A 22102-nucleotide genomic window follows, 5' to 3' on the forward strand; every position below is an offset into this window, starting at 1 on the left:
ATCCCCAATCTTACCTATCATCTAATGTCCCCTTTAAAAGAAATGTTCAGCTGCTTCTATACAACAACTGGAAGCATGACAAATTGAAAACTTGACGTAATGGAATCTTGAAGAACTAAAAATAGGCATATAACCATCCTTGGTTAATTGAGAATCTATATGCCAAATTTCTAATTAATCAGTTGAGCATTTCAGACGTGATGATGCGTCAAACATAATTCCCTATTCCTTACGTGTATAAGCCAGTTATTTCCTTTAATATAGATTATAGTATAGAAAACTGAAGAAGGCATAATACTTGAAAACCTCACAGAATCATATTGTTTTTTTTCAATACATCAATAAATTTTAGTATCGATTAGATCCTCCACAATTTGAATCAGGCAGCCTTTTGTTTTCCCAATTCCAAACAAAATACCTAAAATACTCGTTTCACTGCGAATTTGTGCCTGATAGTACATTATAACTGAAGAATATAAATTATTAGCCTACTTATTTTATTGTGATCTATTCATTTTTTCTTATGAAATTCAATGATAGGCCTACAGCATGAAGACTATGTCCATTTCATTTGTACTGGTGGCAAAATTTTACATTAAAAATAATTATTTGATAAAATCCAAGTTCAATTGTAATGAAAACAAATTCCTTCAAAAAAATAATTGATAATAATACGTTTCGAGGGAAAAATTAAGAACAAAAAAATTGGGAAGCATCGGGATTCGAACCGAGGAACCATCACTCCGTGAACAGCATTATAACCTCTTCATAAAAAACACACTTTGGGCTGCAACAATGTAGCTTCATGTACGGTAGCATAGATGAATTTGAACATTAATTCTGAAAAATCTAGAAGGAAAATTGAAATTTGGGCTTCCAGGTGCACAAGATTGATATTTTTAGAATCTATGTTCAAAATTTGGAGATCTAAATCATTCCCGTTTTTCCGGTATGCAATCCACAAGTTGACATGTTTTGATGCGAACAAACGAACACACGAACAAACACAACCCTACTCTCTCTTATTATATAGAAGAAGAAGATAAACACTAAATATCCGTTCAACACATCAACATCTAAATACACTTACAACACTGTACAATAATTTGGGATCCAATGTATTTGATTGGTTGCATGCATTCCATTTGTGTTTAAATATGTAGAAAATTTCATTGCGTTATTTCACGAATAAAAAAAAAATATAGTTGAAACGGTTTAAAATGATTTTGTTTGATCAGGCGAATGGGAATTTATTTGACTATGATTGAAACGATTTCATTTTTTATAACAACTTTTTGTAACGAAAGTCCTACTATACCCTCTTATTTCACGAAATAAAATGATAATCGATTCTGAAAGTGTTTGGGAAATCATAATGAAAGTGTTTGGTAGTCTACACTACATGAGTTTCGCATGAGAAATACAAGCTTATCTTTTAAAATATTCAAAACAAATAGCCTCTGAGGCTATACAGTCAACGGAACATTGGGTTTATTCATTTCTATATTTAAAAAGGTTCATATAAAATTGATGAAAATTTCCGTAATTGGGGTAAAAATGAAATTCGATCATCAACACTGCACGCTATACAATTGGGTATTATTATTCTAATGAAAATTCAAGAATGAATAGATGAGATGAGTCTAAATGACATAGCTGTGTATTAATTAGAAACCATGACATTTCTAGTATTAAATTGATTGAAAGTAAGTTTGTGTTATTTTACAATGATATAAACTTGAGCTTTTTAAGCCTACATTAATTTGGAGATATGAAGAGGTTCTGTCTTAATGAGAGACCATCTAAACTTTCCATTTATAACTGCGAGCAATGACCAATGTTTTAAGAATTTTGTTGAATTCTTAATTTACTTTCAAATTTTTGTAATTTTTATTTGCCAAATAATTTTACAGACATAAATTCTACAATCACAAAATAATAAAGTTAACAAAAGTACAGAATTTTAGAAGTATACAGTACAATAATGAAATGAATAATATTATAAGTAAATACATTTATATAAAAAGGCACTACTGGCATAAGTGGAACTCGTTCGCCAGCAGTGAGTGCGATTGAAAATACAAATATTATAGTAGGCTATTAATAAAGACTAAAAGTGGATATATACTATAATAACTTCTTACTATTCTGACATATTAGTTTTTCTATTTGAAATTGTTTCTGAATCTTTAAAGAATTCTTTTCACCTATGTGAATAAATTATCAAGCTCTATTCTATTGAAACTGCTGATGATTATAATATACTGTATTTAATGTTTCGTTCCAGCTCAAAAAACCTTACAAATATTCAACATCGAAATGAAGAGCAAAATGAAGGCTCATCAAATGGCAGATGACGTTATTTTCTGGAAGTGGATCTCTCCAAATACTCTGGCTCTTGTAACCGAGTCTTCAGTCTATCATTGGAGTATGGAAGGTGATTAAAAATATTAGTTTTACATAATGATAACGGTATTTTTTTCCAAATATTGCTCTGCATAACTTGTATTACTAAAATTAGTTTAATGAGTTTCGCATGTGAATTTATCTCAAGTCCTAATTTTAATATTATTTTATTGATCTAAAGTTATGCATGACTGTTATCTCTAAAAGTAATTCAAAGACTCGCAAGAAAGTTAATTCCAAATCATGACCGGACATGAATCTGTATGTGTATACATATTCATGACTCATCATGACTCATTTCAAGCTTACCGTCTCTCATTACCAAAACTGATTCATGACTAAAGCACTAAAGCATGTAGTTAGCATGGCTTATTATACTTCAAAAGGGCATTACTCTTTATGATATTTTTCAATGTATGCAGAACAAGGCAATGATAAGAATGATTCATTTTCAAATGTGTGGGCAAATATGACATTTATTGTGGTAAAAATGATCATGAAGTATTCATTTCTCTGCTGAAATGAAAAGTTTGAAATTCATTACAGAATTGTTTATTAACTCTGTTTTCTCCTTTCAAGGACTAGTTTGTTCTAACTTCCAAAGCTTCTCTACATTAATTTTTATTATGTTTAATTCATGAACATCAAACAACAATAAGCAGATTCACTGTAGAATTTTGTAGAATCACTGCAAAATTACCTGAATGTCTTTAATGACAAATATTAAATTCGTATGGCTTTTATTGGTGGGAATGTCCTTTGCGGGAACGTCCCACCTCGTCTGTTAGTGTCCATGAGGTCATACTAATCATAGTTTGAGAATTAATTAAACCATTTCCGATCTCTTATCATTCTTTCATATTTCAGGTGATTCTACTCCTGTGAAAATATTTGATAGGCATTCAAGTCTGAATGGATGTCAGATTATCAACTATCGTACAGATCCGAAACATTCATGGTTGTTGCTGATTGGTATATCTGCTCAGGTATTTGAATTATTTATGCATTTTGATAGATTTTAAAACATGTCAATCATACCAAGATATTTTTCATCGGAAGCATTTGTTGTAGTAGATTGTTGATGAATGTTGAAAGGAATTTATCCTTTATATTCGATAAAATTAATGTTTCCTGATTTGAGAACAGTGGTCTTGATTTATCATTTTCAAGATATTTTAATCTTTTTAGTGGATTTGTTGGCCATCAACTTATATTCTGTGTTTGTAATCTGTTTTTAATTTGTAAGGAAGGTGGACAAGCTCCCATAGATGATCAAAAATCTCCGAGTTCTTATGATCTATAATTTCTCATGAGATATTTTTACCAATTTGAAGTTTTATTTGCACAAAATAATAAAGATTATATTTTCACCAAGTTGATATTATTATTAAGTTGGTACTTTCAACAACTTCTCAAATCAAAGTGTGAGTTACCATTATATGCTAGTATTCATAGTACAATATAGATAATTTTCAATTTGTTTTACAGCAAGGTAGAGTGGTCGGTGCAATGCAGCTGTATGCCGTGGAACGAAAATGCTCGCAGCCGATTGAAGGTCATGCAGCATCTTTTGCTCAGTTCAAAATGGAAGGCAATCCTGAGCCATCTACTCTTTTCTGCTTTGCCGTCAGGACAGCTCAAGGTGGCAAGGTATGGTCTAAAGTGCCCTCAATTGTAGTGGCGCCAATCTTTTAATGTGGGTATGGATATAAGTCTGTTTACGCTCTGGAAGATGTTTATACACATGTTTTTGGAGTGCCGAGTACTTTTTTCACTTGAGTGCCAGACATAGCACTCCAAAAACATGTCTTATCAACATCTTCCAAAAGACACGTTGTCTTATAGATGTCATTGAATGTGGATCGGGTTTATAAATACGTTCAATAAACTAGTATTTTTTCAAATTTTTCTAACATTAAACATTAGGTTTAATCTTAGAATTAGAAAATGAAGAGTAATATCTACATCATGAATAATTATAACACCGCTTTCGAATTTTTCTATAATACTTCGAAGTATTTTGTCCAATGCCTTCTAGTTTATTGAAGACGGATTTGTTCCCATCTACTGAATTCATCTCAAAATTTCCATAATTCAATCGAAGTTTTCTAATACTAATATTAATATGTTCTTGTTATTCGAAAAAATATGTATTATATCTGCCGTATCTATAAATATACGGCCATGTTATTATTATATAACATTTTATATAACATATACATGTTAGTATTTGTGTCGATTCCATAGAAATGGCCTATGTTCTTTTTCGCACTTTCACACGATTAGATAACATAATCTGAAGGCATAATTTTATTCTATCAAATCTGGCAGCACTGTACTCTATAAACGCAATCCAAGGTTTGTTTACACAGACTAAAAAGTTGAAAGAGAATCACATTTTCTAATATTTCAAGTCTAATTGATTAATTATGACTTAGGCCTACCTATTGCTGTTGCTGTAGCTTAATGGTTAATAAAATGAATCTTGAATTTGTTCAAATTTTTTCAGTTGCATATAATTGAGGTCGGTCAACCACCAAGTGGCAATCAACCATTTCCAAAGAAAGCAGTCGATGTTTTCTTCCCACCCGAGGCCCAAACCGATTTCCCAGTTGCTATGCAGGTAAGAATCGACTTTGAATTTTTTACTGGAACGTTTCAAGTGACGATGGAAAGTACAGAAATATCGATCGGAAGTATAAAGAACAGTAAAGAAATATCATTCTCATTGGATGGTATGCAAGCATATTTCTATCAGAACTGATCCAAAAATATAAATAGATGTAGATGCAGATTCAAATAAGTAGATTTGAGCTATTTTTTGGAGTCTTGAACTTCTGTTATCAATATCTAATCCGCATTTTATAAGGTCAAGAACCCAATGTACTACACATAAACTACTTTATGGCTTTTGATATGACTAAGGGCTATATGCGTTTAAATCACATCTAGAGTAAACGTGTTTAAGTTTGAACGACGTTTAAACCCCCAATGGTTATGCTGAACAGAAACGAACTAAACGTTTACTTTAAACGGCTTTATTGAAGCACAACTACAACTATGAGTTGTTTGACCTGATTCCTCATATATCCAATCAGAATACAGAAACAAAACGTAAACATTGATAATTTTGGCTTAGCTCGTATGATTTCGTGAGTATTTATAAAGTTCAAATACGTATCGGAGGAAAAAACCTTAAAAAATATTTTCAAAGTTCTTAGAAATTTTCTTGTGAAAATTCTTTCAATTGTAGCCTAAATGTAAGATTCTTTTTAAACTGTCAGCATTGATTGGATGGGAAGCATTGATGTTATTTATAAGGAATGCTGACAGTTCAAAATATTGGATTTCACTACATTTATGAAGTCTCTAATTACCACATCAAAGATGTAATCTCAAATTACTGATTTTTTCAACAATCAAGTGTCTTGATCCTTTTATTAACTGTCCAATATTATTATAAAAATACACGCAAAGTATTTAAACTTGATATTTTTAATATTTTGTGGATTATTATCTAAAATAGTTTAAAATAATTTATAATATTCTTTATTGATTGATATAATAAGTATACATCATATAAATAGCAATATTCAATCACTCATAAAGTAATATTAGTGACATATTAGTCATAATTTACAATCACAATATTCTATTAGTCATGGAAGTTGGGTTAAGCTCACTCAGGCTCACTGCTCATCCCGTTTACGCATATTGCTAGTTTAAACACCCAATTTTGGACCTTTATTTTTGTGCCAGTTTAAAAGGCGTTTACTGGCTTCAGATGGAATCAGCATACTGATCTTCGGTTTAAACTCGAGTTTAATCCATTGAAACTATACGCAGTCATCTGCATAGATGATTTTCAAGAACATCAAAGTGGTACACCCTATGCTGTTACACTGAATAGAATGACAAGAATTATTGGAGAAAAGTTATTGGAGGTATTTTTTCCTTTTACTCTGCAGGTTCAGGATGAAGTTGATTTTTGTTAATAAAATACTAGATGCATTAATTCTAATAATACATTATTAATTTCCAATTATTGAAAACACTTATTATATTGCCAATTCCACTGATAAAGTTGAACTAAATTTGTTTAGTTCAGTTTCAATCTTGTTAGTTCCAATTTTCTTGATTTTGCTGATCGGTGCGTTAAACTGAATTCACTAAAGCCAACATTATTGGTTCATAGGTCAGCTCCAAATACGATGTCATCTATTTGATCACCAAGTATGGTTACATTCACCTGTATGATATTGAATCCGGCACCTGTATCTACATGAACCGAATCAGCGGAGATACAATCTTCGTCACTGCTCCTCATGAAGCCTCTGGTGGCATCATTGGAGTTAACCGTAAAGGCCAGGTATGTTATTCCAATTTACATAACATCAATGATTTTATAATACTACAATTATTTGTGGAAACTCAATAAAAAATTGGGTGTAGTAAAGACATGTGTTGCTAATGTGAAGATGAAGATGTGTTGAATAATGTTTATTGAAGAGTCTAAAGCCTGATAATTATTTTCAATGAATATATAATGTAATAAACAATATTGTTTCATGTAAAATATATTAGCTAATAATCAAGTGACATATTAGCTAGCATATCCTCACATGCTTCATCAGTGATGAATCTTCTTATAGTTACTTTTTTCTATTTTTCTCCAATTGGAGTGCTTACTGAATGCTCGTTGCTAGCGAACAAACTTTGTTTTGCTGGCAAGGCCAATATTATATATTATATTAGATTATTATTTAGTTTCAATTAAAGCTTTTGTAATTTTGTTAGTAAATTTCCAATGTATGAAACTGAATTTTGTTTTCCATGTATTTGTGAATTATTTATATGAATTTGGCAATAAATTTGATTTGATTTGATCTTTATCATATGTGCAGTAAGCATCAAAATGCTTTGCATGTTTTGTCACTTTGAGGGAATATTATACACGTACTGTTTTGCTTTTTCTCAGGTGTTGTCCGTAAGTGTTGAAGAAGAGAACATCATTCCTTACATCACAAGCGTACTGCAGAATCCAGATTTGGCTCTGAGGATTGCTGTCCGCAACAATCTTTCGGGAGCTGAGGATCTATTTGTGAGGAAGTTCAACACCCTATTCCAAGGCGGACAGTACACTGAGGCCGCTAAGGTGAGAGCAAAATGTAGAAATTAATTCTCTTATAATTCAGATCAGATTAGTGCAGCTACTAAAAAAAATTAATCATTATAGAAATGATCTTATAATTTAGATCAGATTAGTGCAGCTACTTTGCCGGCAAGGCTAGCCGAGACGAATAAGGCGTTGCACACTTGAGTCTGCTAGCGCTACCTGGCTGTGGGTTTGAATCCCGCAGGTAGGCATGGACGTTTGATCATCTCTTTCCATTACCCTCGTGCAATCAATAGAAATCCAGGTGGGCATTATCTGCAATGAAAAACTGTTGTTTGTTTTTTAATGTGTTTTGTATACTCAAGTAGGCCTATTCGTATTACTCCATTTGTACTCAGTATTTTATCGATATCTAACATGGATCAAGTTGACTTTTTAACAGAACTTTCACTTCACTTTTTCAGTCTATTCAATCCATCCTAAAAATCTGTCCGTAGTCTTTTGATTATGTGAATGTGTTGGATATAACAACCACAGATTAAAGATAGAACAAGATGTTATCTTTTCTCTATGATATAGCCTACTTTGGAAAATGTTCTCAATTCAATTTTGCTATTGACTATGTTTCAAGTTTAATCTTCCCATTATTGTGATGCTTGAGTAATGAAGTAACATATCTTTTCTAGTATAGTTACTCAACTTGTATTTTAATATTTTTTGTTGTTTTATTAGTGAATTGGAGCCTGTAGCACTCTTATAATTTATTTTTAAATGAATAAATAAATGAACTCAATTTTTGCAGGTTGCTGCCAATGCTCCCAAAGGCATCCTGAGAACACCACAAACAATGCAGCAGTTCCAGAAAGTTCCATCCCCGCCAGGCCAGACTTCGCCTCTCCTGCAATACTTTGGCATTCTTCTCGACCAAGGCCAGTTGAACAAGTATGAGTCGTTGGAGCTGTGCAAGCCGGTTCTGGTTCAAAACCGCAAACAACTGCTGGAGAAATGGTTGAAAGAAGATAAATTGGAATGTTCCGAAGAGTTGGGTGATCTTGTCAAACAAGCTGATCCCACCCTCGCATTATCTGTTTATCTCCGAGCAAACGTTCCCAACAAAGTCATCCAATGCTTTGCGGAAACTGGACAGCTGCAGAAGATTGTGCTGTATGCTAAGAAGGTTGGATACACTCCCGACTACATATTCCTGCTGCGTAATGTGATGCACGTCAACCCCGATCAGGGTGTGCAGTTCGCTCAGATGCTTGTTCAGGATGACGAGCCACTCGCTGACATCAACCAGATCGTTGACATCCTCATGGACCAAAATATGGTTCAGCAGTGCACAGCTTTCCTTTTGGACGCACTCAAGAACAACCGTCCATCTGAAGGTCCTCTCCAGACAAGGTTGCTCGAAATGAATCTTGTTTCAGCTCCGCAGGTAAGCATCTGTCCTGTAGGTTTCTCATTCATCTATATTGTTTGGGTTGTCACTCATTAGAGATTGAAATACTTTAACAACACTAATGAGATGCCCTAAGCCCGTAATGTCGGGTCAGTTCACATGCGGCTTGCACAAAAAACGTTATAAGTGCACATTATATCTTTACTTTGAAAAAATGTTTTTAATTCGGTCAAACATGTAACATCAATTAAAATTAATGGTGGTAATTTCTGGAGGCTTTTTGACAAAACTTACTAATGGTTGCAAGCACGTCCAACATATATAATCTCAGGCATCTAACGAAAACAATGCCATGAGAACCAATGAACGATTCAGACCTCGTCATTTAACCGCCGTTGAATTAATTTAACAAATACACGTACGTGAACCTATGGTCTATGGCCTTTTGCTTGGATTTGATTGCTAGTTGAAGTATTGGATAAGGCGACGGAAAATTGCATTCTATCGTTCATTGTTGACAATGGTAGCTGCCAGTTCAGTTTTTTAAATATTCAACTAACAATCCAATTGAATAATTTTTTCAACTACGTTGTAGAGTTCTCTTCACAAAATGAAAGTATGAACTCAATAGGCGTCACATAAGGAATTTGATAAAATGCTGTGTGCTAGATGCTTTGGTAGTAAAATATCACTGTTGTAAGATTTATTTTAATAGAAATGATCAGCATGTAATGATAAACTATGCTTGTTTTAGGTGGCTGACGCAATTCTTGGAAACCAGATGTTCACACACTACGACCGTGCACACATAGCTCAGCTGTGCGAGAAAGCCGGACTCTTCCAAAGAGCTCTCGAGCACTACACCGATCTGTACGATATAAAGCGAGCTGTTGTTCATACACACCTTCTCAACTCTGATTGGCTTGTTGGATATTTCGGAACTTTGTCGGTGGAGGATTCTCTGGAGTGTCTGAAAGCGATGCTCACCGCCAACATCAGACAGAATCTTCAGATTTGCGTGCAAATCGCAACCAAATACCACGAACAGCTCACCACCAAGGCGCTCATTGATCTTTTCGAGTCGTTCAAGAGCTACGAAGGCCTGTTCTATTTCTTGGGATCCATCGTCAATTTCAGCCAGGACCATGAGGTTCATTTCAAGTACATCCAGGCCGCTTGCAAGACTGGCCAGATCAAGGAAGTGGAACGCATCTGCCGTGAATCCAACTGCTACAATGCTGAAAGAGTCAAGAACTTCCTGAAAGAAGCCAAGCTCACCGATCAGCTGCCACTGATTATCGTCTGCGACAGATTCGATTTTGTGCACGATCTGGTTCTCTATCTCTATCGAAATAGCTTGCAGAAATATATTGAGATTTACGTGCAAAAGGTGAGTGGGCTATTTCCATCAACTCAGATAGGTTTCATATTGTTATAGACTCTTATTGATGCATTTTTTCATGCCGTATCAGAAAGAGAAAGAAAGGTTACAGTACTCGCTAATTCATTTCCAAAATGCTCTTATAATTCACCTTCTTGATAGGAAACTTTCCTCCTTGAAGTTGGTTTGAAAAATCATATTATTATGAAACGAAAAACGAAAAAATTGAAATTTTTTGAATTGTTAAATACATTCTGACATCTGTCAGTAATATTACTGTAATCATTTGCAGTTTTTCTCATCACGCCTGAATCATTTATATAAAACTTGATGCTTATTGGAAGTAGACTAATCTAATTTTTTAAAATTATCATTTAATGAATCAACTGTTGACTCTATTTCTATAGAACTACATAAAAACACATTATCAATGTATTGAGTATAAGTACGTTACTATTTTAGTAGGCTTTACTGTTTTTATATTAATGTAGAGCCAATTGATTGAAAAACTTTCTCGGACGGCTTGTTTCTTTAGACTATTGTAAAGAAGTTTCAATGCTGCAGCATTCAATCAGAAAAATGTTTTGTTTCCTGTTTCACGAGTATAAGTTCTTGGTAATGACAGTTTACTGGAGATGGACAATTGGTGTAACAGCAGAAATTAGTTTCTCGTTGTTTCAATAAAACCAACCTCAGTATCACCTCACTTGATGCCCAGAAAGATGAAGATCGTTTCTCATGTTATTAGTAATTAACGATTGGTAGAACTCAATTATTAGTTTCGTGACCATATCTTGAAATCGTTGTATGCAGGTAAATCCATCTCGTTTGCCTGTGGTTATCGGAGGACTGCTGGACGTCGACTGTTCCGAAGACATAATCAAGAACTTGATTCTGGTTGTGCGCGGTCAGTTTTCCACCGACGAGTTGGTTGAGGAGGTGGAGAAGCGTAATCGTCTGAAGCTGCTGCTGCCTTGGTTGGAGTCCCGCGTGCACGAGGGCTGTGTGGAGCCAGCCACACACAATGCTTTGGCCAAGATCTACATCGACAGCAACAACAACCCTGAACGTTTTCTCAAGTAGGCGTTCGTTTTTTTATTAATATACTTTGAGTATTTTAGGGCCTGGACACACACCCACACCACACACACACACATTGCGATCAGTGCTTTCTAAGGAGGATATAGATATAGATGACTAATATATGGATATAGATATCTTTAGATAAGATTCCTTAGATCGCTCTCTGTGTGTCCAAGCTGTAATCATAGCATTCCTTAGTCTAATATAATGTGACACAAAAGTTTAGAATATTTTCACTAGCAGGTCAGTAGTTAAGTTAGGGAATAGAAAAAATTTCTTCATCACAACATTATATAATAGAATAAAAATCATAATATGAAACAGAATACAAATAGTAAATCCGTTAAATTCTTATTCTGTGTAAGGTGAAATCGAGGTGGTGATAAAAAATATATTTTCTGTACTCTAATAGAAATTTATTTTTCATACAGAGTGTAATATAGTACACTATATTTCTACTATTATAGTTTTTTGTTAATGCAACTCACTGCATGATTAGTGTGAAGATAAAGCGTATCATATTCTTATTCCTTTTACATTATCAATTTCAGTCCGGGTTATTACCTTACTTTTAAACTTTGTATTCAAGTTTCATTCTCCTCCAGCCTATTCTCTTCAGAAGTTCAGCAATTTCTCACTCTATCATTTCATGACGGTTGTTCAACTTGTTTCCTCACTCTTTATCCACACTTGAGTAAACCACCTCCCATAGCTCTCATTTCTTTTATTTTCAAACTTCATAGCACTTTAGCATTTCCTGATAAGCTAATTCATGCTTGGAAATTGAAAATACTTGGCCATGGTGAATTAGCTAAATTTTTAGCTAGATTAACGGCTTGTAAATTTGTATGCATGCATTAACGGCTTGTAAATTTGTATGCATGTATTAAATAAATAATTGATCATCTACCTAGATGGGGTTTGTTGCAGTGTCAAGAAGTTTTCCGAGTACTGGGTTCGTCATTGTCCATCGTGCACTACTACTACTCAGCTCTGAATTGGGTGAAGATCAGGGGATTATTACTGTTTCATGCCTTATAATTAACAAATTGATATCTTTTTGCAGAGAAAATCAGTTCTATGACAGTCGCGTGGTTGGTAAATACTGTGAAAAGCGTGATCCTCATCTAGCTTGTTTTGCTTATGAAAGAGGCCAGTGTGATCGGGAACTGATCAATGTCTGCAATGAGAACTCACTCTTCAAAGCAGAAGCAAGGTAATAAAATGTTAAATTCAACTAAAAATTATTCATAAAAAAATAGTTTTCCCCATCATCCGATTGCGAAGCTACTCATTTTTAACATTAATAGTTCGCAAAACATCTGATTCCCGCATTTTATTTACTTTGTGCATGGATCTTATGTTGATAATGACATCGATTATTGATATTCTTTACTTTGCCAAATAGATCTTCAAACATCTCATGGATCTATTTATTTTTTATATGATCTATATTTATACTATATATATTTATAAATAAATATCATTTATTTATTTTAACAATGCACAAATCAAATACATCGAAAAAGATATCGATTTTTAGTATTCTATACTCTGATAAATAGTTCTCAAAAAGATCGAGACTGGGACTTTTAAAATAGGAAGTTGTAAAATTGAGTTGGATCAAAATATGTTAGTGAATTCCATTTGAAATAATCATTAAAATAATAAGAAGCAATTTTTTAGCTTTTATGGGTTACAAAAATGCTTCTTCAGTAAATGATAATTCTTATCCAATAAGTGGTGTGGTGGAAAATTTGTGTGTAAATGAGCGCAAACAATTTTTCAAACTAGATAGGCTGACAAATCTTTGCTTAGTTGTTTCACTTATAGCTTTTACAATTTCCTGGATGTTATATTGTTTAATCTTTTTTCCCCGTGAAAATCTATTAAGGAAATGGAGAACACATTTCTTAAAGACTCACATTATTCATTTGAAAACTACTCTTATTAATGCAATTATATATGAAATAGATGGTTTTAACAGAAAGCATTGTTTTTATTAATTTTATCAGTTGCATGTTTATTTTAAATGTCTAAAGATTGTCAATATTTGGTAGGATTTAAACATATTTGAACTATCAAACTCGTCAAATATGGAATAAGCAATATTTGTAATGTATACTTTTATTTCAGGTAGTTGTTGATTTCTTCTATTTATTTTGTAATTGTTGATTTCAGGTACTTGGTGCGCAGGCGTGAGCCAGAATTGTGGGCTGAAGTGCTCAATGAGGCCAATCCATTCAAGCGAAATCTCATTGATCAGGTATAAAAACTCTCTTGTTAATTATTATTCTGCTGTGAGGAACCTGATCAGTTTCTGTAACGTTCAAAGTTTCTCTTTATATTGAGATAATGGATGTTATTGTTTTTTATGATTCAATGTAGTTCAGAATGTATGTAAACTGGGGTTTATTTGATGATTATTTGATTCAATTTATTAACATTTTGTCATAAATATTAAATGTTTTATTACATTGCTCTAATACCACTAAACCTTGGTGCTTGAATCTTGAACTTTATCTCCTCACTAAATTCAATTTGTACTATCTGGCTAATCCAGCACTTCCTAATCCTTCGTTTTATGCCCGATTTTTAAAACTACGACTTTTTCCCTACAAACAGAATAATATACATTTTCTCTATCCTTATCTTATTTGAGAATTCGACTTATTCGTATTAAGATTCATAATTATTAGAATATCAAGTTTTCTCTCTTCTATTACTGCCCCGTCATATCCTGTCGTCAGTTGTATTTCAATAACTTCTTTCCAATTTAATTTTGTAGGTCGTCCAAACTGCTCTGTCTGAGACTCAAGATCCTGAGGATATATCAGTGACAGTGAAGGCATTCATGACAGCCGATCTACCCAACGAACTCATCGAACTTCTGGAGAAGATTGTGCTCGACAACTCAGTGTTCAGTGATCATAGGTAAGCTCCTCTCATAAAACATCATTATTAAGAAATGCAGTTTGGAAACTCAAATAAATACTTGATTTTATCTTCAGCAACACAAAATTGAGAGTGAAATATTGCTTTAAAATGTATTGGTACTGTGAAAAAACATATCAAAGAAATCTATGTTAAGAAGAAAGCAGTATTTAAATAGAAGTTTGAGTTTATAAGTTTAAACATTGATTTTTTTCAGTTGTATATGCTTCAAATTCAATGTTTTATCAGGTTTTGTGCTGTGCTGTCATAATGGGCGATGTAAGTGTGACGTAAGCCGCTGCTGCGACGCCATTTTAGTCTCTAAACAAACCGTTGCTATGGAGAGAGAGCATGTTATTCTTATGGGTCTAAAACATCACCTTACATTTACGAGTATATCAATGAAATAATAGATTTCTAAGAGTTGAGAATATTTTTTTCAAGTTCTACACACTCAAATCATCAATTCAGATCGAATAAATTTTTTTGGGACAGCCAAAGCAGAAAGTCTCACGAAGTAGTGCATAATACTATGTATGTAGGCTTACCATGGTAAGCCTAGTTGAAGAGAAAGTTGATGTGCCACATGAATTCTTACCTGAAATTTTTAATTATTATTTTGTTTTCAATATAACTTTTTGTGTAGTTGAGAAGTTGATATTGTGGTAATTATTCATATTGAATGAAAAAGACTAAGAAATTGTCAAAAAACCACTGATTTATTGATAATTAGAAAGACCGGTTTCGGTTATTACACCATTGTCAATCTCTGATAAACTTTACAAATTCTTGTAAACATTATCACCGTTTAGTTAGAATGTAGGAAGTATAAAACATAATTAGTTAACACAGCATCTACATCTTTATTGTGTTGAGTTCATTCAATATCTAACTATTTCACGTAAATTGAAAACAATTATATACTTCAGAAAACCTCAACACCAAACTTATAAGTAAGTACCTATGCTAAACCAAAACACCTAACTTATATATTTAAGCTTTAGTCTACTCTAACAGTTACACTAAACAATAGGAAAACAGAATATATTCATATGAATTTTGAAATTAAAACTTTATAACAATCTAATGAAATTATAGGTGATAATTCAAATTGCACTTCAACTTTCTCCAGGTAGGTTTTCCATAGCAGACTACAGCGATATGGTACTAAGCTCTACTTCGTGAGATTTTCTGCTTTGGCTGTCCCAAAAAAAATTTATTTGATCTGAATAAATACTGAGAGTTGATGATTTGAGTGTGTAGAACTTGAAAAAAATATTCTCAACTCTTAGAAATCTATTATTTCATTGATATACTCGTAAATGTAAGATGATGTTTTAGTCCCATTTGAATAACATGCTCTCTCTCCATAGCAACGGTTTGTTTAGAAACCAAAATGGCGTCGTAGCAACGGCTTACGTCATAACTTACATCGCCTATTGATTTTGCTATGAATTCTGTTTACTGTATTGTTGTGATGTTTCCGATAGCATCCTTCATGTAAAGAATATTCTTATTCTGATTAAAAAACCAACGAATATATTCAATAAATTAAATTGATTTCGATGAAATGATCAAATGAAGTGATGGAATGATTAGAGACAATCGAGTTATTTGTATTCTTGTTTCGAGGTGATTATGAGCTCTTCATCAATCAATACCAATTTTCAGGAACCTGCAAAACTTGTTGATTCTGACTGCTATCAAAGCAGATAGGACACGTGTGATGGAGTACATCAATCGTTTGGATAATTACGATGCTCCGGACATTGCTAACATTGCAATCAACAATCAGTTGTATGAGGAAGCATTCGCCATTTTCAAAAAGTTCGATGTCAACACTTCGGCTATTCAGGTATGTTATTCTGAGTATCCTATAGTTTTGATAAAAAGTGGTTTTCAAACAACATCAATCAATTACAATCTCAATGAAATAGTTCTGGCTTTCAATTACAATCTCAATGAAATGGTTCTGTACGAATTTATTACAAAGTTTTTTTATGACATGTTGCCTTTTTATTTTAAGGAAAAGTTAAATTAACTAGTTATTCAATTTTAACATTGAATAACATTTGCTCAAACTATTTTAATATTTGGCTGTTCCTTAAAAATTAATTCGAAATTTCAAATTCAGAAATGCTTCAAATACAGCTTGATCTCCAATCTACGATTATATTCCTTATCAGTAATTGGCGATTACATTAAGATATACACTGAATTACAACTGAAAGATAGTAGGAAAATAAACCTTTCTACAGTCCAAATAGAACGAACTATGAAATTTGCCTTGTAATAATATTATGTTATATTATAATATTATATTACAACATATTATGTCTGTTGACCTTACTTCCAATAATAATCACTTCATGATTGTCTTTAGGTGCTGATCGATAATGTTCAAAATCTGGATAGAGCTTACGAATTCGCTGAACGTTGCAATGAACCAGCCGTTTGGAGTCAGTTGGCCAAGGCTCAGCTCACCAAAGGATTGGTCAAAGAAGCGATTGACTCCTTCATCAAGGCCGACGATCCATCTGCTTACATTGATGTTGTTGAAACAGCTCATAAAACCGGTAGGTTTCATACGATTCCCTCCTATTGTTCAACACTAACTATTATTGGCAAGGATTAGCAATAATCTAAAATGATGCTAGCTGTTCAGCTTGAATTATAATTTTTAAAAATGCAATATAATTATATTTTCTGTAGTTAACGTTCCTTCATAATCCTTGAACATCTAATAAATCAATATTTCATCGCTTGAACATCTAATAAATCAATATTTTCTTGTGAATTCACTCTAAGGCTGGCCACTAACGGTAGGACATACTTGATAAACATGTGTGAACATGAATGTTTATCACACACACACATGTTCATCATGAATGTTTTGTTATCAGCGAGAAGCTTTGAACACAAAACAAGAGGCAGCTTCTAACATAAAAAACAACCAATAACAATGAATAAAACACTGACAAATTACAAGTTATAATCATACAAAAATAATTCAACCTCAAATAGAGTAGTGAAGAAAAAATAACAAAAATATGAAGATTCAAATATCTACTCACAAAACGTTTTTGTTCGAAGCCTTTCACTGTGTTGACACAACAATGTATGAAGACATGTGTGTACACATGCCTTCATGCATATCCTTTCGTCAGTAGCCAGCCTTAAGCATCTCTTTCACAATTAAAGAAATACTTGATGCAATGATTTTGAACTACTGACTATGGTTTGAACTATATTATGACTTTGCAATGTATATAATTTTGAACTCTTATCATAGAATCAATTGATTCTGCCATAGAAAAATCAAAAACATCATGCTACTCACAACACTGCATAATCAAATACTATCCAACGAGGTGTAATTTGCACAATTCGAGAAAAGTTTGATAATTCTCTGATACTTGCCAGTCAAATTAATTTAATTTTTTTTTATTTCGTCACTTAGTTGAACCCTATTATTTTTTGCTTATTATTTTCAATTTCTTATTCTATTATTAAGTTTTTAGTTAGTAGATTTTTCATTGTATCTAGTGTCATTAAAGTATAGTTATAATTTTTCTTATCGATTGTCAGAAGACTCTTCCATGCACACGGACTTGTCGTCCAAGCATGGAGTTATTCATTTACTTTTTACTTGTTTTTCATATTAATGTTACAAACTAATGTATCGTCTTTACTTAGTTTTTACATAATATGTAATGTATAAAGTTTTTGAATAAAATGAATTGAATTGAATTTTCCAGCTACCCTTTTCTCGATACCTAGAAAATTATTCAGAATTGAATAAGTCAGTAACAAACAAATGTAAATTTTGAATGTGACATTGTCGATCACTATAATTCTTTCATCTCATCTATAATTCTATTGTTGTTACTTCTTTTTCCATACTAATGTCGGTTGATTTACGATTATAGAAAGCTGGGAAGATTTGGTTCGCTATCTGCAGATGGCACGAAAGAAGGCAAGAGAGTCCTACATCGAAAGCGAACTCATCTATGCTTATGCTCGCACCAATCGCTTGGCCGATTTGGAAGAATTCATTTCTGGTCCTAACCATGCTGACATTCAAAAGGTGATTGAACTTTTACTTGAAGATGTTCATTTTAATTAAGCTCGCTTCTCATTCTACCATGTTCTTCATGTTATCAAATGTCTACTATAAGACATGCTAAAGACTAGATCTTAAACACGATTTTATATCACCTCAACTATTTTACCAGATTTTGTGAACATGAGAGCCTAGTTATAAATTCTAATTATTATTATTATTAATTAATAATTGTAACTAAATGTTATCTTCATAATTCACATACTCACATTTTAAAGCTATTTTCGTTTTGATTTGTTACCAGATTGGTGATAGATGCTTTGATGATGGGATGTATGAGCCTGCCAAGCTACTCTACAACAATGTTTCCAACTTTGCTCGCCTTGCCATTACATTGGTCCATCTGAAAGAATTCCAGGGCGCAGTTGACAGTGCCCGCAAAGCCAACAGGTTGGTAAATCTCTAATACTTGTACTCAAATCATAAACTGGATAAAGCAATCCGCAGTAGTCTATTTCTTGTTCATTGGTATATTCCAAGATTTTCATCTCATATCCTCCCTGTGACCTGAATAAAATAGGCTTTCTTTCTCATTTCAAGGTTCCTGTATTCGATTTTAGAGTATTTGAGGTATCTTGTTCTTGTAAACTTCGTGGAATATGGAATACTGTCGCTCTGTAGAATTAGGGATTTTACCGACTAAGAATCTTTTCTTATTGTCATGAATAATATAGCTTTTCAGCTTGAGCCTCCTCTCACACAAGGCGTCTTGTTCATTTACAAACTCTGTTTCTAATTCTAGTTGAATAATCACATGAGTAACTGAAAACTCATATCAGTGCATTTGTACTTTGAAATATTAGTAGAATACACTGATAAATTGTGTTGTTTAAATTGGAATAGGGGGACAGTTTTGCTTCTTTCCGCAAGTTTTATGATTGTACTCAATGTTAATTAAGAATTAAACTGCATACTAGAGCATTAAATATCCATATTGAATATTTCTTTCTCAACCATGAGTTGTTATTAATTGGTTTATATGGCATATATATGTGATACTTTTTGATTTGTAGCACCCGGACATGGAAGGAGGTGTGCTTCGCTTGTGTCGATAGCCAGGAGTTCCGCCTTGCTCAGATGTGCGGTCTCCACATTGTGGTCCATGCTGACGAGCTTGAAGACTTGATCAACTATTATCAGGTGATGGCGTAGATTCTTATGCATGTAGCGGATACCACCCATATTATTCAGCTGATTTCAATCGAATGTTATTTTCATTATCTTAAGTGTATATGTATAAGTCAGCTAAGTGTGTACTTCAACGGTTAGTTGGATGATTTTGAAAATAAATTCAACTCTTCCATTTACAACTATAATTCTAAATATCAATTTTTTAGGATATTCAGCTTTGTCTTCGCTTATTATCCATTTCAAAGTTTAGTAAAATATATTTGTGGTCTACTTCATATTAAATATTCTGACAAAAAACAACCCCGCCCCCGCAACGTTTTCAAATATCTATCAAGTGGAAGGGAAAGGCAGCCAAAAATGCAGGAGTCGATAAATCTCAGCAGAAACGTTGGCAACTGAAATAACGTTTAATTAACGAGTAAACACATTGTCACACACATAGTCCAACAAACAGGAAAACATTCACCCTTGCTTCCTTGGACCTTCAACTTCAACCAGATCGACTTTGACAGGCCAACAATCCTTTTCTGCCTTTGCTCTCCGGTTAAGTGTCAGTGTTTTTGCTATCATGAACAGATTCAAAATTTCATAAACCATAACTTGGAAAACAGCACATTTCAATTGAATACCATCAAAATTAAGTAATTCAATACAAGACAAACTAGATTCTGGAATAAATTGACTACTCAATGCTGACTTATCAGGTACACACCAAGCTTAGCCGGTTGACTTAATTTATCAGCCTGTTCTATGAATGCAACTAAAGCGAGGTGTGAACCATTAAATGTTTTGATTTGATATCACTCTTAAGTAAACATTATATTTACGAATCCAATGTGGCACAATAAATATAATGTAACCTTAACTGACAATTATTGAAAACGTTTGTCCTAAAATTGATAATTTCAATACGAACATTGAATGATCAATAATGACACCAATAAACCATTCCTCAAAAATACGGTACCCAAGTTCACGTTCTATTCAAAATGTACAATATAACACAACAAAACTGACAATTCAAAACCAACATACAGTAAAATGACGATTTCAACACACACAGTTGATGATATATTGTCAATCTACAATCCCAAACGAGACTCTTCAACCTGTCTACCAACAGCCCACTAATAACTCTGGCCACAACAGCTTTATTTATGTTTTAGATCAGATTTTTTTTCAATTATAACTTATTTGATGCTTTCTATGTTTGTAGCTTAATGTATAAAGAATATGTTATTTGATTTTGAACATTCTTGGCTTGTACTTTGACTTGAACATTCTTGGGATGTAATTACTGTTATAATTATGAAATGCATACATTTTATACATGGCTAACTCGTTCGAAGTGTAGCAACTTCGTCAAATTTATAATTTTGATATTATTTTCAAGGATCGTGGCTATTTTGAAGAACTGATCAACTTACTGGAAGCTGCTTTGGGATTGGAGCGCGCTCACATGGGCATGTTCACAGAGTTAGCTATCCTCTATTCCAAGTATAAGCCAGCAAAGATGAGGGAGCACCTTGAACTCTTCTGGTCTCGTGTAAACATTCCAAAAGTAAGTTATTCAGACCTGTACGATTTTACTCCTGTAAACATCCAGCTTTTTCGAGATCGTGAATACTTGAGGTATTCAGTTCTTATTTTATTTCTGTGCCTTATGTTATTTTTAACCTTTAAGACTAAGCTTGAAAATATAATGTTGATTTCATCGTGCAGTTTGACCGTCTCATAAATATATTTTATATCTATCTATTATGACCGTTCAATAAATATCCTTTGTATAGTCTGTACTTTCCATTATTTCTGCATTTGCTTTAAAAATGATTTATTCGAATAATTAAATGATTTATTCACCTGTTATCTTGAGTCAGTATAGGTTATTATAATGATTTCACATTTCATTCTCATACCCATTTATAGTTACTCGCGAAAGTTTGCTTTTAGTTATGTCCTTTAAGAGTATTTACACAATGTTCATGTTTTAGGTACTGAGAGCTGCCGAGCAAGCTCATCTGTGGGCTGAATTAGTTTTCCTGTACGACAAGTATGAAGAGTATGACAACGCCGTGATTGCAATGATGAGTCACCCAAGCGAGGCATGGAGAGAAGGCCACTTCAAAGACATTATCACCAAGGTGGCAAATATTGAGCTCTACTACAGGGCCATTCAGTTCTATCTCGACTACAAGCCTCTCCTTCTCAATGACATGCTACTGGTCCTTGCCCCTCGCATGGACCACACACGTGCTGTCACCTTCTTCACCAAGGTAGGCCTATCTCAAAATATATGCCATATTATCAAATCAATCAAATCCAATTTACTCCATCTGAATACAAGTTTTAACATGACTGAGCAAAATAAAATAGTATTCATTAATTTTATGACAGATTAGACTAGACACTGAACACACAAATATGAAATAGATTCAATCTACTCTAGTACTGTATTAGTACTACACCAATACTATGTACTAGTACTAATACTAGTATAGTATTCCATCTATACTGAATACTATCTAC

General features: G+C 33.2%; 1 protein-coding gene across 1 annotated transcript in view; it reads left to right on the forward strand.

Moving 5' to 3' along the window:
• LOC111045230 (clathrin heavy chain) overlaps positions 1-22102 on the forward strand; it is a 41237-nt gene that overhangs the window by 10585 nt on the left and 8550 nt on the right. The window contains exons 3-21 of the mRNA XM_022330587.2: positions 2288-2437; positions 3274-3392; positions 3895-4056; positions 4916-5029; positions 6602-6775; positions 7385-7561; positions 8325-8960; positions 9679-10314; positions 11119-11384; positions 12455-12604; positions 13570-13654; positions 14177-14322; positions 15994-16177; positions 16706-16898; positions 18252-18409; positions 18690-18835; positions 19459-19585; positions 20970-21137; positions 21568-21849. Of these exons, the coding sequence (XP_022186279.1) occupies positions 2288-2437; positions 3274-3392; positions 3895-4056; positions 4916-5029; positions 6602-6775; positions 7385-7561; positions 8325-8960; positions 9679-10314; positions 11119-11384; positions 12455-12604; positions 13570-13654; positions 14177-14322; positions 15994-16177; positions 16706-16898; positions 18252-18409; positions 18690-18835; positions 19459-19585; positions 20970-21137; positions 21568-21849 (4073 nt within the window). The remainder of the gene's footprint in view (positions 1-2287; positions 2438-3273; positions 3393-3894; positions 4057-4915; positions 5030-6601; positions 6776-7384; positions 7562-8324; positions 8961-9678; positions 10315-11118; positions 11385-12454; positions 12605-13569; positions 13655-14176; positions 14323-15993; positions 16178-16705; positions 16899-18251; positions 18410-18689; positions 18836-19458; positions 19586-20969; positions 21138-21567; positions 21850-22102) is intronic.

The sequence above is a fragment of the Nilaparvata lugens genome, chromosome X (assembly GCF_014356525.2).
Source record: "Nilaparvata lugens isolate BPH chromosome X, ASM1435652v1, whole genome shotgun sequence".
Lineage (NCBI taxonomy): Eukaryota > Metazoa > Arthropoda > Insecta > Hemiptera > Delphacidae > Nilaparvata > Nilaparvata lugens.